The sequence below is a fragment of the Adiantum capillus-veneris genome, chromosome 7 (genome assembly GCF_014529385.1).
Source record: "Adiantum capillus-veneris isolate H3 chromosome 7, ASM1452938v2, whole genome shotgun sequence".
NCBI lineage: Eukaryota > Viridiplantae > Streptophyta > Polypodiopsida > Polypodiales > Pteridaceae > Adiantum > Adiantum capillus-veneris.
The window spans coordinates 50,216,038-50,242,473 of record NC_140937.1 but is presented as its reverse complement, the minus strand read 5'-3'; the positions used below and the strand labels follow the sequence as shown (position 1 = coordinate 50,242,473).

At 48.5% G+C, this 26,436-nt stretch overlaps 1 protein-coding gene across 1 annotated transcript in view; it reads left to right on the top strand.

Annotated features, from left to right (window-relative positions):
- The window catches only part of LOC147453827 (uncharacterized), a 68,368-nt gene extending 56,407 nt beyond the window's left edge, over positions 1-11,961 (top strand). The window contains exon 3 of the mRNA XM_086516976.1: positions 11,650-11,961. Coding sequence (XP_086373102.1) covers positions 11,650-11,961 — 312 coding nt within the window. The remainder of the gene's footprint in view (positions 1-11,649) is intronic.
- Positions 11,962-26,436: the final 14,475 nt, after the last annotated feature.

Sequence of the window (26,436 nt, the reverse complement as noted above, 5' to 3'; positions counted from 1 at the left end):
GCACATGGGACACATGTCAGATTCTCCTTAAGCTTAACCACATGGTGTGCTTGAATGCTATTGGTTGGGCAAAAGAGGGGTCCAATGAGCTTCTAATTCCATCCAACAAATATCTAGATATTTTCAAGCTCTCTCTCTCTCTCTCTCTCTCTCTCTCTCTCTCTCTCTCTCTCTCTCTCTCTCTCTCTCAGGGGTAAGGAGGACACTTGTCAAAAGACTACCCATGTACTTGAATGCATGTTGCATGTGATTGGCTAGGGGGAGAGGGGTCCAATGAGCTTGCAGCATGTGGAAAAGTCATAACTCGCCCCAAGCAAGCAAGGGAGGAGCTAGGGGGATATACACCACACACACACTCATTTGGGAGAGCCATTCTCACTTGGTGAAAGTTGAGGAACTCCACCTCCTTCTCCAAGCTTGTGAGAAGTGAGAGCCTACACCAACACTCTTGGCTATGGAATGCAAATCCAACCAAGAGCCATGCTTCAATGCTTAAGCTTGCCATCTTCTCCATCTTCATTACTAGGCTATTATGTATGCTAGCAAGAAGAGTGATGATAAGTTAGGAGCTATTTAATTCTCCTATGAAATGTTTCTTCTTCCTCTTCCCTATCCTCATTCCCCGCTAGCTCTCTCCACCTTCGAAGGTGTTTGAAGCCTTGGGACCGAGGCTTGGGATAGTTAATGCTTTCTACAAAGTTTATGTTATGCTTGTGATGCATGAAGCTTTCCATCTTCATTGCATCACCTAGGTCACAAGGAACACAGAGATTGTATTGTACCAAGTCTCTCTTGATGGAAGAAACTATAATACAAATGGCTATTGGAGGGGGCACCGGCTCATTATGAATCCAGTCCTCAACTATTGTCATGTTCTCTAAACTCTCTCTCTTGCAAAAGTATTGTTCATGCCAAGTTAACTAAGTACCATGTTTATGTTGCTACCATCAATTAAGTTCACCCGCTATGCTCATAAAGTAATCTCACAAAAGTGCTTCATCTAATTTCCTAATTCCGCTACCCTAAAATTTCATAGGCCATTTCCATTACACAGCAGGCCAACGCAAAATGCGGAATTCCGTACAATCTGCCACGTCAGGAAGCCAACGCAAATTCCGAAAATCCGTACAACAGTTGCCACGTCATCAAGCTACTCACTTTTTGTATGTGTGTGTGGGCTGCTTTACTCTAGGCCCCATTGGACGGGAACCTTAAGTTGGTGGGATCTTCTTTTGCTGCTTATGTTGCTTCTCTTAGGGTTTAGGCCACTCGGCCGGGATCTGCAAGTCGGCTCCGTTCTTCACTGGCTTGACACATCAGCAATTTGTGACAACCCTCCTTGAAAGAAAGTAATCGTCCACGATTACAACATATCTGCAAAACAACTCAAGTTAGCTCAAAAGTTCCGAGAGTCATTCCGAGGGACATTCCGAGGGACAATCAGTTTTCTCATTCCAAATCGGAGCTCTTGATTTCTTGGGTCATTGGCTTCCTAGAAGAATCTCATCCAATAAGGAGTCTCATTCCAAATTGGAACTCTTGATCCTAGGTCGTTGACTTCCCAGACATATCTCATCCAAGAAGGAATATTCAGTGGTTGGCACATCACAATGCAACACAAATGCTCACATATGCATGTTACAAGACACAGAAACGTAGAGCCGCCGATGAACACTCCCCCCGCAAATAACCATCCAAATCCGGGCCATGAGCTGTTCAACAACTCCCTCATCACTCCTCCTACAAATAACCTAAAAAAGTCCGGGCCATGAGATATAGAGGCCTTTTACAACCAAATGCCTCCCAAACCGCAGCCTGCGTCATTTGGAGGTGCTGAGAGTAACCACTGCTCAGACTTCTTAATAACCATCCAGGTCCGGCCGTTGAGCTGTTCAACGACTCACTCATCACTCCTCCCATAAATAACCTAAAAAGGTCCGGGCCATGAGATATAGAGGCCTTTTACAACCAAACGCCCCCAGACCGCAACCTGCGTCATTTGGAGGTGCTGAGAGTAACCACTGCTCAGACTTCTTAATACTCCCCCCGTAAATAACCACAAGGGTCAAGGGTCCAGGCCATGAGTAACAACAACAATACTCCCCCGGTAAATAACCACAAGGGTCAGGGCCATGAGTAAAAACATCACTTTTCAAACATTCAATACTCTCCTCGCAAATAACCACAAGGGTCCATGCCACGAGTATGAATGAGCAAGCATTCTCAAACATCATTTGTCACTACTCCACCCGAGAGTAAAATCACCAACATTGAAACCAGTATTAAAACCAGAATCAAACAGTTCAAATGGGCACCAAGACAGGTTCAAAGCAGATACCATCCATTTCAAACAAATTCCAAACAGGATCATCAAAGAAGTTCTCAAATAGTTTCTCAAACAAAATTCGAACTTAAAAAGCAATCTCGACATCAATCGAGCTCGAAAAGTCGATTGACTTTCCATCCTAAAACCTGCACCAAAAATTAGAGTTAAATTCCTTCCATAAGGTCGTAGCCGACAGCAACATGATCCATAAGCTCTCGAATAGTCGAAGCAGGCCTAGACAGTGGTGCTAATGGTAGTCCCAAGCAATCACAGCGGACCTCCAAGGTTTTTAGCTCGGGAAGAGACACCTGATGAGAGATGTCCAGAAATTTTAAGTCATAACCTGCAAGGGTTTCCGTGGCAAGCATTCAGGATACCCCACTCTGCCAGAAGCTGCCAGAAGCTATATAACTTCGGGCAAAAAACAAGTCCTTGGAGTGTGCGGCTTGGTAGCTATAGACTTCCACCACTGCATGACACTGCATCTGAAAAAAACAACAGCTCAAAACAAATCTTGGATCCTTCTCTTGCAAGTGATCTTTTTGGCTTATGCCCTGTAAGACAGAGCGATGAAGACGGGAGCGTGCCCGATGCGCGATGAAGGGTGGGAGTGGCTAATAAGTCCGGGGTCAGGACACAAAGATTCTTTCAAATAAAATTTCCAATGAACGTTGGAAGTGCCATCTTACTCTGTCTGCTCTTTGGTAGGATTGGTATGCTTTGAGAAAAGCACATGCATAAAGCTCTGATACCATTGTCACAAGACAGGCACCACGTGCCAATGGAAAAGAACACACTGAACAGACTTGGTGCTTCACGTCTGATAATTTAGTTGCCCCCTTGGTGGAAGCCCTCGGCCTTGGAGAGCCTATAACGAACCATAGAAGGGGGAAGAAATCTCCTTTACAAGATTTCACCCATGCCTCAACCCTTCCGTCAGCCTCTCCAATATCAGACTCTCCGAGCATGCAAAAACTGTCTTCTATGTCTCATGAATTACCCTTCGACGAGCTTCCACAAGGATAGTTGCGAGAAGAATTTGCTGATTTTCACATCGATCAGACACCAGCCCATGATGTCTCAAAGCTCCAAGAGGCGGCACAGTCTTCATCTTCGGATACAGAATCGCCAGCCACACCTCTTGACCTAGTCAGAGAAGTCAACCTGGGCAACCCTCAGCCCATCCTATTAGCCGCTTGGTTATGTAATATGGGATCATCCCGCGCTACTCGATTTTCGTGGTCTTACAAAGATTTAGAAAGTATCCCACTAGAACTGAGTGTCCACACTATCCCTCTAGTCAAGGGGGCTAAGGCAGTCAGAGGCCGAGCTTACAAGCTCAACCCCCAGTATGCAGAAGTTGTCAAACTGGAGCTCGATAAAATGCAGCAGACAGGCATCATTGTCCCTGTGGAGCACTCAGAGTGGCTATCACCCATGGTCATCGCACCCAAGAAGCAATCCACTAAAATCCACGTGTGCGTTGACTACTGCGCTCTGAACAAGGTAATAATCCCATATGGTTTTCCCATAACCTTTTTTTCCGAGAAAAAGATCCTTCTATTAGTTAATGAAACTGCCCATAGGGCTACAACCACCTCTACAAGAGAGGGCTATAACAATCATGATGGGGAGACTCTCCCAATTAAAAAACAACATATGTACAATGAGGCTAAATCAAGAGATGGGAGGAGGGAAAAGCCACACAAGTGGACGGTAGTGCCATCTGAGCACACCCTGGACCATGGTGAAAAAAGGCCCAGGGCGCCAGAGTCGAAGGAAACCCTCTCTGCGCTCCCGCATGCGGTCGGAGCTGCCCTCGAGTCTCTCAAACTGTCCTCTGAGAGTATGGATCAGCTCTAGCAAAAGATCCCGAACAGTTTCTGTTGGAGGTACAGGACGAGCCTCGAAGATATGGAAGCAGCTGGCCAGCCAGATGAGCCAGAGTGTCAGGCCGCAGATGAGCTCCCAACACTCCTCTCTCTCACTACACCACTCCTGTGGAGTAAGCTCTATAGCAGGCTGGGGTGTAGGTCGACCCCCCTGCATCACTATCATCTTGCTGGTGGAGGACAGCTCAAACTGAAGCGTCTGGCCCGTGAGAATGGACCAAGCAACTGCCCCCCAAGTGTATTGTCGTGTCGTGGAAAGAGCTCGCATCAGCCGAAGGACACGAAGCCAAACTACGAAGCCAAACCTGCTGTGCCAAAGGACAATCCCAAAGACAATGGCGTTGATTCTCCATAGGCTCGTCACAAGCTGCGCATGCTGCCGAGAGACCACTATGTACAAGCCAGCTCCCAATTGCTGTAGATCGGTGTACAACCAGCCACCGGAACAAAGTGACTCGCCTCGGTTGTTTGGAGTCTCACAACCTCTCCCAAAAAGCTGCCAAGAACTCAGCTGTGAGACCCTCCTCCTGCCAATGCGGTGTTGCAGCAGGACGAGCCTCTATCTGCGCTGCCAGTATGTGACGTCCCAATCAAACAGTGTACTGAAAGAAAGGGACTCCTGGATGGTCAGTTGAGGAGGAAGGGTCCCTCTAAAACCACTCTCCAGGATCCCACTGTACTCGTGCCAGTGGACAACTCTCCCAAGCCCACAGTCTCCAATGGCCAGTCTCAAGAGCTGCTGGGTAAGGGTCTATGACACAGTCCTCCCGCAGATGCCCACCACTCGGATCCTCTGAAAACAGTACTCTGCCACCTGTGGGGCCTCTACTGCAACTCGGTGTAAGCGCCCCTCACCCTGTAGCTCAAAAAACAAGGAGGGTACAGTTTCTGAACAAGCCCAAACTGAGATGAGAACCTCCAGTCGCGTGAAGGCCCCCGGCCATCTGGGCGCTGCTGACTCGAGAGATGTGAGCCACTCAGCTGGTACTACCTCTGAGATGTCCTGACACATGCTCTGCACCCCTCTCATGCCCTGTAGCTCGATGCCCTGAAGCTCCTCTGACAAGCCTAAAAACTATAGCCAATCACCTATAGTACGTGATAGACCCTCTGCCATGGGACCCAGGAAACATGAGGCCTGCTACCAACCAAGTGACCTCTCTAAGTGCTAACCACGGGGTTCCAAACAAGGGGCTGTCCTAGGCGCTCCTCCGTGCAAGTAGGCTGACGCTGCTCCAAGCCTCTCCGCAGCTGCTCCCTGGATCAGAACAGACTCACAGCGAAGCGGTCCTCCAGTCTCCTACTCAAGCCAACTCTGCGCATCTCTGTGAAAATCCATATGGTCGAAGGTCGCCAGGGGCCTCCAGCCTGAGGCACTCTAGCACTAAGCCGCTGAAGCAAAAACTCCTTCGAGGGCTCCTCTCCTGGAAGAAGTCCTCTGACGATGAACTTCCCTAGAAGGGCTCTGCTCTGCTGTGCAGGTCTATGATCCCCAACCCTCCCTGAGAACAAGGAAAAATGATGACCTTCCATGCCACTTTGGCCCGGGCTATCCAAGTGTCACGCCCTGACCAAAGGAAGTTCCTGATCAGCCTCTCTACCTGGCTGATGCAAGAACTCGAAAAGATCCAACAAGAAGTGATGTACCACATAGTAGCCAACAACACCTGGTTGGCCACTACAACTCTGCCTGCCAGAGAAAGTCGTGCGGAGCTCCAATGTACCAACTTCCTCCTGATGAAAAGGAGGAGGGGAGCAATCTGCTGCTCGGGAGACAAGTCCAAGCCAACCTGACAGCCCAAGTATCGAACTGCAATCCCTAGGGGAATCCATCTGAAACCCTCACCCGGCATCCAATCAGGCGTAGGAGCACTACCAACCGAGAAAGCCATTGTCTTCCTCCAGTTGATCAGTGCGCCTGATGCAGAACAAAAAGCCTCAAGAGCCTGCTCACGCCTGTGAAGGTTGGCCTCCTGGCCATCCAAGTACAAGGCTGAGTCGTCTGCAAACTCAGCATCGAGTAGCTCATCTCCCCGAATAGGGAGCGCTCAGCCACGTAAGCCAACCTGCTGTGAAACCAAAAACCTATGTATACCTTCATAAGTTCAGAATAGTCTGAACTTACGAATTATAAGAGGGAATAAAGCACTCATAAAACTATAAAAGCAAGGGACACACGAAAAGAAAAGAAAAACAAAAACAAACAAACTAACTAACTAAATCACGAAAAGAAAAGTGAAACCAAAAACCTGCTCATCGCCTTCGCATGGAATAGGAAGAGGAAGGGAGCAAGAGGGCAAACCCTGTCTGACCGAACGTGTAAGCATGAAACGATCACCTCTACCTCCTAATTGACTATGTGCCCGTCGGTACAGAGCTTACACACCTCTGATCCAAGCATCTGAGAAGCCCACCTGCATAGAGTGCCCTCCAAAAAGTCCCAATCAACTCTAGGCCTTCTCAAAATCGAGAAGTATCACCAGATCCTCACCACGGAGCCGTGCGAGGGCAGAAGCCTCCCAAAAAGTAAAGATGTTGTCAAGGATACTACGCTCCTTGACAAAACCTGTCTGTGTCTCATGTATAATGCTCTCAAGAAGTGGCTGAATCCTCAAACTCAGAGCCTTGGCAAGAATTTTGTAGGATGAGTTGAGAACGGTGATGGGTCGCCACTATCGAATCTCATCCAAGGAGCCACCCTCCTTGGAAATGAGGTAAATCAGGCCCTCACTCATGTTGTCAGGCATCTCTCCTATGTGCAAGATCTACTGAAAAGCGTTGCAGAGATCTGAGCCAAGCAAGTCCCAGTACTCCAAGAAAAAGCTGGGAGTCAAACCATCCTCACATGGACAGTTACCACGAGGGAGAGCGCTAAGAGCCACGTGAAGCTCCTCTAGCTGAAGAGGTAGCTCAAGCATCTGGCGCATCTCCTCAGTTACAAGACAAGGCATATGAGCCCACACCTGCTCTCTGCATGCATCCTGACGCTCTGACTGAGGCTTTGCAGACAGTAGATCACGGTAGAAGTCAGTAGCAATTGCACGCATGTCCTCTAGCTCTAAAGCACTTGACCCATCGGGCCTCCTCAACTAACTGACCTTGGCATGCGTATGCCGGGGTCCCACTGCCTCAAAGAAAGCGCCTATCACTCTGTCACCCACCTAGGTCCACTGAGATACCTGTCGATGGAAAGCAAACTCATGGCACCTCTCCTATGTGCTGACAAGCTCCTGCATCCTCTGCAAGGAAGCAATGCCCCGTCTGAGATGCTGCTCCTGCATCCTCTGCAAGGAAGAAACGCCCCGTCTGAGACGTTGCTCCTCTCTCGCTGCAGCCAGGCAAGCCAAAGACTCCTGAAGAAAGAGTCAAGTAAGTTGAGCACGTCCTAAGGCCACTCTGTCAGGAGGAAAATCCTGCATGTCTAAGCTCTCTGTTCAAAGAGCCTCCACTCGCTCTCTGAGCGCAGAGTCCAGCAGGACCCTCTCAGGGATGCGTAGCATCGTGCTCCCCCTCCTCTGCCTATCAGTCACTCTGAAGATCACTAGTGCATGTTCCGAAAAGGAAGTCCCAACAGAATGCCAACAGTCCCACCCAAGTCACAGAACTGGTCACTAGTGTAGAAGAGATCTATCCGAGATAGATTCACTCCTCCCATTCTACGGTCCAAACGAGAGAAGGCCAGGCTGTCAAGTGGCCTCACAAAGCTAGAATGCTGCCACACATCTGAAACCCGCAGAGTCATACATAACCTCTCCCAAGCTGCCAACTCAACTCCATGCACAGAAGAATGGCTACCAATTCTGTCAGAGGGGTCCTCCAACATGTTGAAGTCTCCCCCAATGCACCATTGCTCTGCCTGCGGCAGAGACTCTACTATGTGAGCCCAAAACACTGCACGTGTGCTCGCCACATTGGGCGTGTAGATGTTCAGGAAACCCGTGAGGCAGCCCTGAACCTGCATAGTAATCCACTGAACCCTGCCTGGCACAATAATCCCTCTGCCCACAATGGCCTGCTGCAAAAGAGTCCGCAATAGTCATGCATACCCCACCCTGGATGCCGCCAAGTCCAAATGCAGCTGACCAAAACGTCTCATAGCGACCACGCAAAATCTGACCACATCGCCGAATGCGGCTCTCATAAAGGTGATGCTCCTGTAGCATAAGAATGTCAATCTCACCACCCACAAGGCATCTCTGCAACTCCTAACGCAGCCGACCCCTCTGACGCTGAAATTGGGGCCCTCCTACTCCCTGCACATTCCATGAGATGATCCTCATGGAGTTAGTGAGAGAAAACAGATGCTGCCGCAGCAGCCAACCTCGCTATCTTTGAGGCCGGTTTGGATGGGGAGTAATCCACATCCGAACGACCTCTAGACAAGCGCGAGAGAAGTGATTGTCTCACCCAGGCCCAAGTCGAGCGTGCAGCCCGAAGGGCTACATCCTCTGTCCAAGAATCCTCATACACAAATACATAACAAGGAGGGCACTGAGTGTAAGCAAACAAATGCACCACAATGTGCCTGCAACCCGCTGCATCCGGAGGTGTCACGTTGAACTTGGCAAGAGGCCAAAGTGTCTGCACCAGATCTGTCACTGCTAAATCCCCTGTGTGGTGTGAGAACTCAGTAGCCAGAATCTGGAGCCAGTAAAGGACTGTATGTTGGGTCCACTCTGTGGGATCCCTACCACACAGAGGAAAGGAGAAACCCACCGCTGTGTCCAGGGCCTCAATGCATCTAGCTGCAAGAAAGAGGATGTAGACTCAAAAGCTAGCCTCCTCAGGATCAGGAGAAGACTCACCCAAAAACCGAGTGGAGCTGCAGTCGAAGATGTCCCAGCATCTACGAATGTCGAAACTAGTCAAACCTTTAGGGACTACTACAAAGGGAGAAGTCAGCACCAAGAAAGGCGGCCTCAGGTGGGGCTATCCCTCTCAAGCCACACTGCTCGTAGAGAAAGCACTACCAAGAGAACGCCTCGCGGCAGAAGCGAGTCCAGTACCCTGCGTCTGAGGAGGAGTGGAGGAAGGGTCGGGAGATGCGGCTGTGGGCCCCATCGGGGAGAGAGGAGGGGCGGGAGGCGAAGGTGGAGGTGGGGGGGAGGAGGCGAGGGAGGCGGAGCGGCAATGTCTGAGGGAGGAGGAGGCGGTGGTGGAGGAACTGAAGTGGACGGGGCCTCCTCAGGCTGGTCCTGCTAAAGGGGGTCAAAACAATTCCCAGTCGGAACCCAGTGCTGCTGAGTTGCAGAAGGCCAGCCACCATGGGGAGCAGTGGGACGAGCCCGCCTCTGGCGATGGCGGCGAGGCACCTGCTGCCAACCGTTAGTTGTCTGATCACCGGTCTCTGTCGAGCTACCAGCCTATGCATCCTGTGTATCTAGCTGCTTGGGCATGCTCAGCCTTGGGAGGTTGCGCATGCACTGTGGGTCAAAGTCTCCTGCGAGGACAGGCCTTTGCCAAATGGCCCATCTCCCTGCAAATGGAACACTGGTTCGGGAGACCCGAATACTCCACAGTCTGTTTGATCCATCCCCCACTCACCCGAGGCAGCAGTACCACCTTGGGGAGGGAGAGAGTGTCACGAACAAGAATCCGCACAGTAGGTAAACCTGCGGCATTGGCCACAACTAAAGCTGCAATGCGCGGAGACTCGAGAACTGTCCCGAACATGGAACCAATCCTAAGGAGGAGGGGGAGGTACTCACGCCTCAGGCTTGGGAAACATACCAAAATCGACAAGTCTGCCTCATCCTCGAGCACATCTGTAGTAGGGTCAAAACCATGATGCCAATGTCGAAAGTAAGCTCGAGCTGCTCGGATGCCAATTGGGTTCATCGAAATCACCTTGGCCGTCATATTTGCAGACTCGAACTCTACCTGGTAGTACCCTCTCCCAAGGATCTGGACATCGGTGATCTTGCCCACATCGGAGAGAAGACGGGCCTGTAGTAAATCCCGAACCTCGCCCCGACTGGGCCGAGTGCCAATGATCTTACAGATAACATAAGTAAGCGCTCCACTTCGGCCATCAAGCTCGCTTGCTCTTATGGCGAAAGAGCAAGTCAAAGGGTCGGCTCCGCAGTGTCGGGCGAGGAGGCTTCAGTGGAGTCCCTCTGAGGTGGAGCAAAAGCCACCATTTTGTGTCTGCTGCTGAGTCGAGGAAGACGAAAGTGACGCAAAACTCCAAGAAGGCTGCCAAGACAGACTCTGCGAGCTAAGAAATGGGATTGGGGGGGGGGGGCAGGTGAGAACGCGAGGCAGGGGCAAGCGGGCGCTGAGGCACAAGGAGCTGGGGCGGGCGGCTATGGGCGCTGCCGTTGGAATGGCTGCACGCTGGCAGGCAGCGGGTTGTGCAGAGCAGGGCAGCGCGAAGGGGGAGAGAGCGATGGCGAGAGAGAGGGGGTGCAGGTGCGTGCGTAGGGGAGGGTGCGAAGGCAACATCAGCAAGCTCGCTTATTTTTAGTGTTGAGTTTTTGTTTTCCCATAACCTTCACCACACGCGTGCTCGAAGATGTGGCGGGGCACATACTTTACAATTTCGTGAATGGATTCAATGGCTACAATAAGTTGGGCATCCATCCTGCTGATCAAATCAAAACTGCTTTGTGACTCCATGGGGTATTTTCATTTACACCAAAATGTCTTTTTGGCTGAAAAATGCTCCCCCTTCCTTCAATTGCACAGTGTATCTCATCTTTTATTTTCTGCTCACTAATCATCTTTACATATTTATGGATGATTTTTCAACCTTCTCCGACGCTCAATGTGCCACCCCAGTGGAGAATTTGGAGGAGCACCTCACTCAGCTCTCTGTCGCCTTCCTCGGGTGCAGGGAGGCTCGCCTAAAGCTCAATCCTAACAATGTCATTTTTTGGTCACTGAAGGTACGCGTTTAGGCCATGTGGTGTTTGCTAAAGGTTAAGCACCTAAAGGTGTTTAGAGCTTTATAGGCCACACAAGATATCATCGCAGGTTCATCCGTATGTATGCACAGGTGGCTCGACCATTGACCTGCCTGACCAGTGCTGCTATACCCTTCCAATGGTCAAAGCCCAAGGCCGACGCCTTTGCTTACCTCAAAAACGCTTAACTGAAGCATCTATTCTAGTTGCACCTGATTGGTCCCTCACTTTTCATGTACATACGGATGCGAGTCAGACAGCTGTGGGTGTTGTGCTGACTCTGCCTAGTAAGGAGTTCAACCTTGATCAACCCATTCACTATGCAAGTCAACTACTCACTAAAGCAGAGCGCAACTATAGCACGACAGAAAGGGAAGGTTTAGCTATTGTTTATGCTCTACAAAATTTTTGCCATTATTTATTAAGGGTCCATTTCACAATCATTACTGATCATCATGCTCTGCGGTGGTCCTCTGTCCCAACAAGCATCACGTCATGGCTGACCACCTCTCTCGCATTCAAACAGGTGAAGAAGCTACAGGGTGCAAATGACTTTCCAGATAGCAATCTCTCTAAGGTGGATACACCTCCAGAGTGGTACGGCAATGTCTTATATTTGCTATCCACTGGCCTATACCCAGAGAATGCATCTCCCTTGCAGAAGAGAAGATTGTTGTTAAAGTCTCAACCATCCACTCTGATTGGGGGCCAGCTCTACAAGTCAGGATCAGATGGTGTTTTGAGGCGGTATGTCTCCCCCCATGAAGTTGAGCATATTCTTGAGGATGCCCACAGCGGTCCCACTGGTGGCCATTACCCTGGTCACATCACCGCCTAGAAAGTTCTATAGAGTGGACTAGGGTGACCTTATCTATTTCGGGATGCAATTGCTCATGTCAAAGTCTGTGATGTCTCTGATCATGAGAGCACCTGTAGCAAGAATAGTGTGTCGTGCTCTCTATTGTGGGTGCTCCTCAGTGCAATGTGCATGAAAACCAGTCACATAGGAATGGGGACGGGTCCTGCCGACGGGGACGTGGCAAAACAGGTGACGGAGGACGGGTCACGGGACGCGCATTAAAAAAACTTGTTCATTCCACCATGCCCATGTGAAGTTGGGGGAGGAAGGGGGTTTGAGAAGCCATGGTGGGGTAGAAGGGAGGAGAAGGAGAAGGGCTTAGAGAAGCTCCGGATCCATCTTGAGATGCCGTAGATATTAGAGAAAAATTAAAATGGAAGCTCGGAGATCCGGAGAGAAGGAGAGAGGGGTAGGCTTCAAGGCTCCAAAGTCTCGACTTCAAGAGGAGGAGAGATGGAAAAGAGAGGGGAAGGAGAGACTCGAGAGGGGAGGGCAAGGCTCAGGGCTCAAGAGTCAAGCTTGAAGCCCTTGGGTATGTAGTATGTAGTACGAGGCCTTAGCAAGTTAGCATGAAAATGTGTCCTCCTTGGGCCTATTATATAGAAAGACCCCCCCTAGTGAAACGGCCGCAAAACGGCTCCGTTTTTTACTTGTGAAATTTGAAAAAGCTTCCCCGGACCCCTAGGCCCCCTGCCCGTGTCCCATCCGCACCTATCACCGGGAACGCGCGTCCCGCCTGCGCACCCATGTGAGGGACGTCTAAGCGTCTCATTCCCGCGTCTCGTGCCCCATCCCCGAGTCCCACGTTGTGTCCCCGCCATAAAGGCCTCTGTCCCCAAGTCCCTTGTTTCTATGATGAAAACCTCACTTCAACAGAATGAAAACACTGTACGCAATGAATCACAAAGCAAACTCAAGTAACTCAACAGTAGATTCTCAACACCATATGGGACTCAACTAACTCATGTGAACCAGTACAGAATCTGGTTGGCAGCACACTCAGCTCCAAGCCCAGAACTCACGGGTACAATGGGGGTATCAAGGCTAAAATGTGCAAGGAGCGTGCAAATGTGTGGTGCTAGATTGAACACACGACACTAGACTCAAGACTGAAGACTCATAAAACCACCCAAAACCGCCTCCTTAGACTGAGCATATATACAAAAAGGGCAGCCAATGGATACTCAAATATCTCTGGCAGGCCAGCTGCGCCTATCTCCAATCTGTGGCGGGGAAGGACTCGCCACGGTGTCCTTTAGACCACCACTAGTCACGTGTCAAAGTCCACCCATTGTGAACCCACGACCCAGTGTAGCTATCTTGTCTTTTTGTCACAAATTGATGATGTGGCAGTGCTTGGACACATACACACACCCTAATAAAGTTGTCCCAACATTATGGATTATTGCCACTAGGGACTTTAAAACAAAGCGAAGCGGCTGCTGACGTGGCTTCCATACGGATTTCCGCGATTTCCGTTCGCTGCTTTTGGCAACGCTAGCTTTTGGGAGACATTGCTTTTGAAGTTTAATGCTTTTGGGGCTCTGCTTTTAGCAACCCTTGTAAAACCTTTATAAGTGACCCTAGGGGGCTCACTTCTCAGAGCATCTGGATGCAGAATCTGAGAGCTAGCACCCGCGGGCTCAGTTGTACTTTGCTCACAGATTAATATAAAAATAAATACCGAAAGGGGCGCCAGTCTTTGGGGCCAATATCTCTTGGCACGGAACTACGCCGGCCCGTGTCGATTCTCTTTTCGTTTTGTCAGTTAATTTGAAGTGAATCTCTGTTGTGTCGCGGTAGAATCTTGACTTGGGGTGCCCAAGTTTATTACAGTGGTATCAGAACACGGCTGATATCTCTTCTACTAGGAAATCCGATCCTTTTTCTCACGACACTTATGGATTTTGAAAAGAATCGGTCGACTTCTTCTGCATCTACTGATGCGGAAGGAGACCATGCAGAAGATTCGAACAAATTAACAGAGGAAGAGTAAGGGTCGCCTCAGCCTACTCAATATGAACTTCAAGAGATGCAACGTCAACAGCAAGTTAAACAGTGCACAAAGCAGATGATTAAATTTGTGAAAGACCCACAGTTTGCAAAACTTTTGTCTCAGCAATCCATCGCTGAAGTGCACACTCAGTGGCAGGAAGCCACCGAACCACCCATCAAACCGGCACTCAAGAAACCTCCTTCTCCGAGGATGTTTACAGAACAAGAACTTCAAGAGGTGGTTCAGACTCAGATCAGACAGCTTTTGGATGCCAAAAATAAATCCAAAAAGCAATTGAAAAAGCGCAAGAAGGGGTTTCTCACTGAAACCGGCCTGTACTACCGAAAAGGGCAGTAGACCTTAGACTTAAACCTTATTTGCTTTCACCCATTTAATTTGTCGCCCACTTTACCTGTACTTTCAAGACACAACAAAGGGGAAAGGGATACAGGCTGCTAGAATGCACCTGTATGAGAAGACCGACACCAGATTGGCCCCTAACTTAGGCGCCCCTTTCGGTATTTCTTTATTGTTTAAAAGAGGGAATAAACGTTGTGGTTCCCTACAAGCTGCCCCACACAAGCTTGGCTGAATTTCAACTGTTCCGGCCCGATTTCGGCAACATAACTATACTAGGACCCTTGACAGTCAGTATTCCCACGCATTGAATGACTTTCCCGACGCATACGAGCACTTTGCAAAACCTGGCGAGAATCTGCAGCACGCTGAATTCTCTGTTTTCAGCCCCGAAAATGCGCTAGATCACCTGTACAGCGGTCCCCTCGCATTCCCGAACCTCTTGGGGGTATTAGGGTCCGTTTAGGGCCAAAACCCTAAACCTGCAAAAATACACAGCAGGCTGTAATTCACTGTTTCGGGCTCCGTTTTGCGTGCCGGTCGCATCCGTAGCAAGCCCTCGAGCTCCCGCACCTGTAGGGCTACTTGCCCTTTGAATCAAACGAGATTTTTAACGTGAAACCTCTCTGAATTCACCTGTACCTGCGGGGGATTAGCCGCTAGCTAATCCAATACCTGTGCAAGAGGCTCTTGCCTCGGCAATCGCGCATGAACCCACATAACTGTACATTGGTCAAATGAAAAGCCCACTAGTGGGGCATAACATACTGCCATAAGGGAGAGAGAGAAATGAAATGAAATGAAATGAAATGTTATATTAACGTCTTCAAAAGGCCAAAATGACCTATGAGACCAATCAGTTACAAAATAGTGAATCTAATACCATGTCTGGGTACAAAAGAACTAGAAAAGAACTAGAAGTGGAACAAAATACTACTACTACTACTACAATCTAAAACTACGTGGGTGTAGCAGCTGATACAATAGGTACCCGGTAAACTGGATGTAACAGTGTGTGAAACAAAGATGGAAGAAATGGTGAGGATCCATCCTCATCTGCACTCTGGATGTCGAGAGAGTATGGCTCGAATCTTCTGTTGTAGTCTCCGTCGATGTTGTGTAGCTCCTCTCCTCAGTCGCGGTCGTCTGTATCTCTGTAGCTCCAATGCTCGGTCGATGAGAGTGCCAGTAGTGGTAGAATGAGTGTGGGACGAGCTCTGCAGTGGTGGCTGCTCCTCTGGCTGTCCCATATCTAGTGAAAAGAAATCTGTAATGTGTCTCTGGGACTACCTCTCTCTAGCTCTCCCCAGTAAAGTGTCTCTATACCTGTGTAACTCAAGTAGATATAGTCCAAGACATCTCTGATCCTCATAACTCATGACCCTAGATAGAGGACCAAAACCCTCTCTGAATAAGCAGTGGAAACGCCCCCGTATCTCATAGAACACTGTGCAATGACATATGTAGTGCAGCTCTGTCTCTGGCTCTCTCTGGCATAATCGGCATATCCTGTTGTCTGCTGGTATCCCTCTGAATCTACCAGTCTCAATCTCGAGCTGATGTGAGGATGTGCGTATCTGACCAATGGCACAACCCAAACCATGAGACATATGTGTGTCCATGTAGCTGGGTCGAATCACAAACCCATCTCCTGTGAGGTGGAGAAGATGCTCTCTATAGAAAGCCATCTTCGTGCTCAACTCCTGAGGCGGCTCTATCCATGTCCTCCTGGTGTCGAGCTGGATCAGGTCCTGACGAATGAGTCTAGTGATCTCCACCCGTGTAAGAGACAGCGAGGGTGCCTGAAGAGAATACTGGAAAGGGGGCAACCTGTCCATGGTGAAGCCATGCGTCTGAAACCATGAAGTCATCTGTGCATACCAGCATGAAGTGTCCCCCTGTAGAGCTAACTGTCTGGAAGACTCAAGGGCCAATCTAGCATATCTATCTCTAGTAGTATCCCATAGGCTGTGCACAAAGGACACTAATCTGGTAAGCGCCTCAATCTCCATGGGGGGGGCAGCTAGCTCTGCTCGAATGATCGCGTGAGGTACGGAGGCCTTGGCTCTAATCAATCGGGAGATCATAGATACCAAGGGCCTCTCCATACGTCTCCAACCATCCTGGCCTACAGAAGGTCCCCATACCTGTACCCCATACATCATAGCTGAGGCTACTAAAGTATCAAAGAGCCATAACTTTGTCCGAGGTTCCTGGAACTGAACCTGCGAACACATCCTCTCCAAGCCTCCCAAGGCCGCATAAGCTCTGGTCAGTCTAGTCTTTGCTGCTCTCCCCAAAGAAAACCTCGGCCCAGTGAAGACTATCCCAAGGTAAGTGTATGCGAGAGCAGTGCGTAGCGTGCAGGGCATCACTCCTGGCACCGCACTGTACATAAGAGGGAAAGCAAGCACTCCATTGAAGCTCTCAACCTGTGACAGCATGAAAATGAGCCTTCTCCTCTCTAAAATCAGCGCCCCCTTCTCTTGCATGAGGAAACTCCACAGAAATGTGCCACTTGGCACATTTACAAGCCATTTCCCGTTTCGGGGTTGCCGCCTAAAAATCTCCTGATCGGTTGCCCAGTTGACTTCGCGGCAGAGTTGTAAAATGTTCCCCTAGTCATTCCGGAGGTAATGACGCGAACACTTTTTCAAGTCCCAAAATAGCAGTTCCCTAAATTTTAGGAGATGCTACCATTGTATCTTTCTAGGTCATCTGACTCCCTTTGTACACTGCAGCCACACCCATAACTAAAATGTAGCCTCTGTAGCAAAGGATTCCACTTTCGCTAGTCAATGACCCCACTTTGGCTAACCATAGTCCTTGTCCAACCTTAGTGCTCTCTTGCCCTCAGGCCTGGACTCCCTCTGAACAGTTCCACACTAGCTATGCAATGCAAGGCAGTTAGATTTCCCGAGGGGTGTTTCCAAAAAGTGAAAGTAAATAAATAATAAGAAAGAAATCAACAAAAAGGATAGATAGTAGTCACACGCTGGTGACACTCACCCTAGTTATTTGGGCCGTCAAACCTTTTCTTTTGCATCTGCAAGAAAGCACAAGAAGCGTGTACACTTTGAAGGACTACCTAGTTCTTCTTCTTCTTCTTTTTCGGACAGTTCTTCTAGCTCTTCTGACTCGAGCGAGGAGGACAGAAAGGGCAAAAAGCGAAGCAAAATAAAAGGCAAAGAAACCCAGATTCCGCCCAGTTTTCGATAGCTCTATGGAGGAATCATCCTCTGACAGTTCGGACTCAGATGACCATATGTTTTATGCAAAGAAGAAGCACTTCTACAGAGCCAACCAATATGACTTCCTCAAAGACAAAATCAAGAAAGTAAAAGAATTTAAAGAAGGTGGACAGTCGATAAAATTTGAATCCTTTTCTGGATTCCGAGATGCTCCAAGGGCTTTGGCCTTCATCCAACAGTTTGACATAGCCTTCTGTGGAGGGCATTACTCAGAGCACTCCAAGATTAGGAGGGCTGCATCTTTTCTCAAAGGAAATGCTCGAACATGGTGGTCCAATCTTCTTCTGAGGAAAGAAGCTCCAGTCAAGTGGTTGAAATTTAAAAGGCTCTTTATTTCTTCTTGACTGACCCGGGAGTACGAACAGGATGTTAGAGCCGCTTGGGACGCTTATTGCGAGAGGTTTTGGGACTCTTTTCTACCAACCTCTTCATTTAATAAGGTGACCTTTAGAGAACAGACTGAGCGGTTTTGTTGCAGACTTCTATCCGAGATCCGAGACTACTGCCTTGAACATAAGTCAAATTGTCACGAGGACGTGACAACTGCTAACTTTAGTTGTTGGTTTCTTTCCAATGATTTTTGTTTTATTTTTGAGACCCTCTTTTTGAAGTTGCAAATGGTCGGACATTGTATGGCCAATGTGAACGATAGTTTCACACGCAGACGAGAAGTTGGTCGGCACTGGAATTCGTATAGTAAGAGGATGTCTAGGCTCAGTGCAAGATCATGTAGGTTTCCCCGTCGCACTTAGCAAGTTGGTGGATACTAGGAAGTGAACTCAATAAAGGCATAAAGTCGAGGTGGGATTACCAACAGAAAGTATCCAACAGCTGGGCTACATTGCACTTTTGGATGCGGTCCCAATGAGGATAGATGGTCAGATGACCAGTGGGAGCCCAACGGAAGCATCTCATAAAATTTAGGGAACTGCTATTTTGGACCGTGAAATGTGTTCGCGTCATTACCTCCGGTATGACAAATGGAACATTTTATTGCTCTGCTGCAAAGTGAACTGATGCACCAGTTGAGAGATTTTTAAGCAAGAAGCCCAATGCGGGGAAATTGCATACATGAGTGCCAAGTGGCACTTTTTGGCCAATTTACTACGTTTGGGAGAACGGAACTCGTAACTGACATTTTCGAGCAGTTTTGGAGGCTGATAACTCTGATTTTCAGCCATTTCTCTCCATTTTTGAGCTTCCCATGACTTTACCTAGGACCAAGGAGCTCATTTTAAGCATTAGAGGCATCAAATGCGTGTTTATAAATAAGGCTGTTTTACTGCTTTTTCAGCGACACGCAAGTTTTGGCAGCCATAGAAATCTTCCGCTTTTTGCATCTATTTGTTCACAAATGCATTACACGTCAAGCGCAGAAGAGGGGACGCTCAATTTATGTTGGGGGATGCTTCATTGAGAACCTGTCTCACAGGTTAAAAGCTATGGAGTGCTTTCTTTCCCTCTCATGTACAGTATGGTGCTAGGAGTGATGCCTTGCACACTACACACTGCTCTCTCTCTCTCCCGTACGTGCAGTTATGTGATGCCCCACAAGAGGGCTCTTCATTTGACTGATGTACAGTTGTGTGGTTTCATGCATTTGTGTTGAGGCAAGAGTCTCCTTGAGCAGGAACAGGGGTAGCTAACTGCTACTGTAACCGGCCCGTAGGGCGGTAGGCGTTGGCTTTCACCCGAAATTCTTTACTTTATACACACACACAGAGCACTTTGCAAAGAGAACCTGTAATGGGAATTAACACTTCAACTCACACACGGCTCGGAAGCTAGAATGCTCCGAGCAGACGCCGACAACCTGTAGGCCCCAAAATTGGCGCCCCTTTCGGTATTTCTTTATTCTTTAGGAGGGTAAATTACAAGGTAAGGTCCTGGGAATCCTTCACGTGTATCCACCTAGATACCATTTGATTTGGCCAAATTTCGGCAGCATAACAGCCCCAAAACTTGCGCGAAACCAGTTCCCCTGCTGGAACTCGCTTGCACTGTCGTATACCCTCTGATTCCTGTCCAAAAACAGTGAATTCAGCACGCTGTATTTACTGGTTTTTGCCCTGTTTTCAGCCCCAAACAGTCCCCTAACTGTCCTTTGCCAGTGGGGCACGATTCCCAATGATCCTGGCGTCCGTATGGCTGAAAAACAGTGAATTTACAGCGCATACACAGCGCTGATTTTGCACCTGTACGGTGAGGTTATGACCCTCACCAGTGCCTGCTTTGGAGCAGCAGTTAGCTACCCCTGTTCCTGCTCAAGGAGGCTCTTGCCTCAGCACAAAAGCATGAACCCACACAACTGTACATCAGTCAAATGAGTAGCCCTCTTGTGGGGCATCACATAACTGCACGTAGGGGAGAGAGAGAGAGCAGTGTGTAGCGTGCGGGGCATCACTCCCGTCACCATACTGTACATAGAGGGAAAGAAAGCACTCCATAGCTCTTAACCTGTGACAGGTTCTCAATGAAGCATCCTCCCAGCATAAATCGAGCGCCCCCTCTTCTGCCCTTAACCTGTAATGCATCTGTGAACAAATAGATGCAAAAAGGGGAAGATTTCCATGGCTGCCAAAACCTGCGTATCGCTGAAAACGCAGCAAAACAGCCCTGTAAACACGCATCTGATGCCTTCCAATGCTGAAAATGAGCTCCTTGGACCTAGGCAAAGTCATGGGAAGCTCAAAAATGGAGAGAAATGGCTGAAAATCCAAGTTAACAGCCTCCAAAACTGCTCTCAAAAGTCAGTTACGGGTTCTGTTCTCCCAGACTCGGTAAATTGACCACAAAGTGCCACTTGGCACTCATACATGCAATTTCCCCGCATTGGGCTTCCTGCTTAAAAATCTCTCAACTTGTGCATCAGTTTACTTTGCAGCAGAGTACTAAAATGTTCCCTTGGTCATACCGAAGGTAATGACGCGAACACATTTCGTGGCCCAAAATAGCAGTTCCCTAAATTTTAGGAGATGCTTCCGTTGGGCTCCCACTGGTCTTCTGACCATCTATCCTCATTGGGACCGCATCCAAAAATGCAATGTGGCCCAACTGTCGGATACTTTTTGTTGGTAGTCCCACCTTGACTTTACGCCTTAATTGAGTTCACTTCCTAGTATCCACCAACTTGCTAAGTGCGACGGGGGGACCTATATGATCTTGCTCTGAGCCTAGACATCCTCTTACCATACGAATTCCAGTGCCGACCACTTCCCGTCTGCGGGTGAATCTACCGTTCACATTGGCCATACAATGTCCGACCGTTTGCTACTTCAAAAAGAGGGTCTTAAACAAATAAAATAAACCCCATTGGAAAGAAACCAACAACCAAGGTTAGCAGTTGCCACATCTCTGTGACATGGTTAATAACTGCCACGTCCTCGTGACAGCTACTCCAAAGCCGGTACCAGTGAGGGTCATAACCTCACCGTATAGGTGAGTTTTCAGCGCTGTGTATGCGCTGTAAATTGACTGTTTTTCAGCCATACGGACGCCAAAATCATTGGGAATAATGCCCCACCGGCAGAGGAGAGTTAGGGGACTGTTTGGGGCTGAAAACAGGGCAAAAACCAGTAAATACAGCGTGTTGAATTTACTGTTTTTGGGCAGGAATCACAGGGTTTATGCCAGTGGAAGAGAGTTCTAGCAGGGGAATTGGTTTCGCGCAAGTTTTGGGATTGTTATGCTGCCGAAATTTGGCCAAAACAGTTGGTATCTAGCGGGATACAGGTAAAGGATTCCCAAGACTCTACTTTGTAATTTACCCTCTCAAAGTATAAAGAAATACCGAAAGGGGCGCCAATTTTGGGCCTACAGGTTGTCGGCGTACGCTCGGAGCATTCTAGCTTCTGAGCCGTGTGTGTGCTTAAGTGTTAATTCCCGTCGTAGGTTTCCTTTGCACGTTCTCTCTGTGTGTGTCTAAAGTAAAGAATATCGGGTGAAAGCCAAAGCCTACATTCTATCCAAGAATTAATGGTCATGCGAAACAGGGTTTCTAGAAACATTCAGTTTTGGGATTGTTATGCTGCCGAAATTTGGCCAAAACAGTTGGTATCTAGAGGGATACAGGTAAAGGATTCCCAGGACTCTACTTTGTAATTTACCCTCTCAAAGTATAAAAAAATACCGAAAGGGGCGCCAATTTTGGGCCTACAGGTTGTCGGCATACGCTCGGAGCATTCTAGCTTCTGAGCCGTGTGTGTGCTTAAGTGTTAATTCCCGTCGTAGGTTTCCTTTGCACGTTCTCTCTGTGTGTGTCTAAAGTAAAGAATATCAGGTGAAAGCCAAAGCCTACATTCTATCCAAGAATTAATGGTCATGCGAAACAGGGTTTCTAGAAACATTCAGTTTTGGGATTGTTATGCTGCCGAAATTTGGCCAAAACAGTTGGTATCTAGCGGGATACAGGTAAAGGATTCCCAGGACTCTACTTTGTAATTTACCCTCTCAAAGTATAAAGAAATACCGAAAGGGGCGCCAATTTTGGGCCTACAGGTTGTCGGCGTACGCTCGGAGCATTCTAGCTTCTGAGCCGTGTGTGTGCTTAAGTGTTAATTCCCATCGTAGGTTTCCTTTGCACGTTCTCTCTGTGTGTGTCTAAAGTAAAGAATATCGGGTGAAAGCCAAAGCCTACATTCTATCCAAGAATTAATGGTCATGCGAAACAGGGTTTCTAGAAACATTCAGTTTTGGGATTGTTATGCTGCCGAAATTTGGCCAAAACAGTTGGTATCTAGCGGGATACAGGTAAAGGATTCCCAGGACTCTACTTTGTAATTTACCCTCTCAAAGTATAAAGAAATACCGAAAGGGGCGCCAATTTTGGGCCTACAGGTTGTCGGCGTACGCTCGGAGCATTCTAGCTTCTGAGCCGTGTGTGTGCTTAAGTGTTAATTCCCGTCGTAGGTTTCCTTCGCACGTTCTCTCTGTGTGTGTCTAAAGTAAAGAATATCGGGTGAAAGCCAAAGCCTACATTCTATCCAAGAATTAATGGTCATGCGAAACAAGGTTTCTAAAAACATTCGAGAAATTTGACTTACCCCAGTGATGAGATTCTGGCTCAGAGAACATACTATAACCTCCATCGGGTTCCCCTTGGTGAAGAGAGGTCGGGGTAAACAAGGGTAAAGACGAGAAAGTCGTAGACGAGGATCCAAGGCCTCCACGTACCCAAATCTGGCCCATACGTGAGAAAACCAGCATAAAAACAGCGAGCTTCTTCTCTCTCAATCAAGTCCAAAACAGCACCGGATCAGCCAAATCCAAGCATCCAAGGTGGTCATGACACTTAGCGCTCTAATACCATGTCAAGGTGGCAACGGAAGATACAATGAAGACAAGAACTGACTCGTGGACTAGTGGACACCTCGACTCCAATCTAGTACACTTGCAATGCCACATACATGAACAAGGCACACCTGTGGAAAAGAGAGATCACTGAGGTAGAAAGAGACAGGACATTTGAGAATGAGAGAGAGAGAGAGAGAGAGAGAGAGAGCGAGATCTGGTAAAGGCTTTTCATCCCGATAACAAGGGTCAGGCATAGATCTAGCATACCCTATAGATAGACCCGAGGTACACACAATTGCGACTGCTACTGACATTGTCAACTGCTCCTGCGCACGAGACCACCGACACAGTCTCCACCTAGGTACCACCTCCAACATGCTCTGAGAACATAGATCTGGTGCACCTCCTCCTAGCTAGATCTAGATCTGGATCTCGATCTTGGATGAGAAACTCTGTCACTGCATGATCACAAGGCTTGTGTAAGGCCGTCCTTAGGAAACATTGCACCATAGAGATGATCTACAAGCACTGCAACTCCTGCCCATGAAAAACCCTGGAGCTGTCCTGCTGGCAAAAACGCTCAGCTGATCCACAGCAAAATGCTGGCTGATCTGCAGCAAAACGCTGGCTGCCCTGCACCTGCTACAAGTCCCCCCTGAGGCACCCAAGGGAGGGGCCCCCCTCTGGGCTCTACTGCTATGTTGTAAGAGGTGACCCCCTATTCATATATAGGCCTAATCCCAACCTGCCCGACCCAGCCCTCAACCCCCACGACCTGGTAAAATACCCTAAAATAGGGATAAGTGCCAGAAACAGAGCCTACAGGCCCATAGGGCCTAGGGAATTGCTGGGAAAAAATAGCTTAGGGATACAGGAGCTTGTGGCCATGGAACCAAGCCAAAACCCAAGGCTAAACACGGCTAGACACATCCCGACATGAGAAAACAACCTCACACTGGCCGGGAGAAACAGGGACCGACTGGACAAATCCAAAGAGATGCCTGAACTCTACAAGGCAGCCACTTGTTTGGAAACCTATGGTCAGCACACAGCGCGGCCACATGGTTGGTAGCAGACCTCATGTCACTTGGGTCCACATGGCAGAGGGTGCAGCCCGTACTTTTGGGGACTGGCTGGAGATTCAGGACATTCAGCTACACAACATGAGGGGGGCACGGAGCATGTGTCTGGATATTATAGAGGCTATACCAACAGAGTGACACCCCCCTTTGGAGCCGGCAGCTCCCTGCTGGATGGGGGCCTTCACGCGACAACAGGTCCTCATTTCAATCAGGGCTTGCTCAATCACAGGTTCCTGCAATTTCTTCAAGGTACAGAGGAAGGGGCACCTCCACAGTCACTGCCGAGGCACCGGCGGTGACCGAGTGCTGCTAATGGATCAGAGTTGTGGGCATCAGTGGGAGGACTTGTGTCATCGACCAAAACCCGTCAAATCTTGAGTCACGACACTCGCAGCTCTGGGCTTCGGAAAGCCGCCCCTCGGTGCCAGTGCAGTGGGACCTAGAGGATTGGTTTTGGCGGGTCCCCTTTACTTCAACCGATCACCCGGGGACCCCTTTCTGCCAGTACACAGGTCGGCTAGGTCGCCATATACTGACAACGAGGAGAGAGGCTCGTCCTGCTGCAATGCTTCATTGGTAGGAGGAGGCTCTCACGTTCGAGTTCTTGGTGGTGCACAGCGGCCTCTCGGTAGGATTCTCTAGAGTGTGGGCCTCCTATGTACAACATGCCTTCACTCACCATAAGACATTGCCACAAGAACAACAAGAACTAGACTCATAAGGTATGTTACATGATACCTCCCACTCATGAGAAGCTAAGTAAACATATTGCGAGTTACACGCCTGGATGCCACTCAAGTGCATAATAGATAGTTGGTCAACCACTCAGCCCTCGCTCCCTCCAGGGTCTAGTCATGAAACCCAAAGTATAAAAGTGACGTTTCAAACTCATCGAGATGACGGACTCCAAAGCAAATTGGACAAAAAAGGATTGCCATCACTATAGAAATCCAGTTAGCAACAGTGCAAGTTGCCCGTCATGAATTGACTGAGCATCCCAGTGAGAGTGAAGCTTGATGTCGTATGAACCAAAGCCAAACCAATACTGGAGTACATAAAGTAGAGGGAAGAGTAGAGGGAAGCACAGCAAACAATACTCGAGTTCAGCACAACACCATCAAGTAAAGGGGGTGGGCCAAAAATGAGGGTGAGACGGATGGCAGCAAGTTGGAGAAGGCAGCTAATGAGTAGTGTGTTGTTGCGAGAGTCACCTTGCCAATGTGATAAGAGGGTTGAAACGTTTGCAAAGACCCACCATCCCCTCAACCTCCACAATAAGCTCAAGGTGCAATAACATGACCTTTCTAGTTCACATTGCTAGGTCCAACTCCATACCCAAAGAGCAAAACAAACAAGTCTGCATGTTGGCACTCTTCAAGTCTCCACGGCTTTGTCGGCTCAAAGTAATGATTCTTCTACACTCTCAAGGGCGACGTGAGGGGCACGATGGAAGGGTGATTAAAATCAAAATAAGGGATCATCAGACATGGGCAATGCCCGCTGCTCCTCATGAGCACAACCGGATTCGCGTGATGGGAGTAAAAAATTGCTAACATTAACACCAGGAAATGTGTAGAGCAACACAAGGTGGGAAGGGGTGCAATAAGTGTGGTAGAAATGGTGGGAATAAGCAGTCAAACACAAGGGGGCCTGAGGTGCAGATGAAGCTCAAGAGGAGGGAGGTTCACTATGATACTGGAAGACAATTGCCCCAAGCATGGCAAGGCATGGAGGAAAAGGCAAATGTATTTTCCTATTGCCTATGTGAGCAAGTACCAATTTGAGCAAAACTACACTACCGTTGAACGAGAAGGCCTCTCAATGATTTACTTGGTCAAGAACTTCAGACACTATTTCCTTGCAAATAAGTTTCTCTTCTTCTTTGTAGACCCCTAGGCTCTCCTTTATTTGGTCAATAAACCTTGCAACATGGGACGTATTGTATGATGGTTTTTTTCTTACCTTGCAACATGGGACAGATTGTATGATGGTTTTGAAGTTGCAGTTAAAAAGGGAATTAAGAATCAACGTGCAAACCATCTTTCGAGGGCCACATCAAGGGAAACCCAAAAGAAGTAAATGATGATCTCACAATAGCGTCGGTACCTAAGTGGAGTGAAATTGTGGTGATGCTTCTGATGACTGCCACTATCCTAAGGTCTTTTGAGAAGAGTGGGGAAGCCCAAAACAACGCATGACCTCACAGCAAGGCAGGTGAGGTAGAAAGATAGAGATAGATGACAGATAAATTCATAAATAGATAGATACAATGATAAATAGATAAATAGAGAGAACATTAATTAATGTCTAATAGAGGTCAAAGTCAACCTATGAGACAAATTGTAGAAAACTGGCGCATACGTCTTTGCAGCATAGAATCAATCTTCTCCTTGATGAAATCGAAGGATCAGCCTACTTGAACAGTTATTACAAAAAGAGGAAAAAGGCCTCTTAACACGGGTTCAAAATTTCAAAA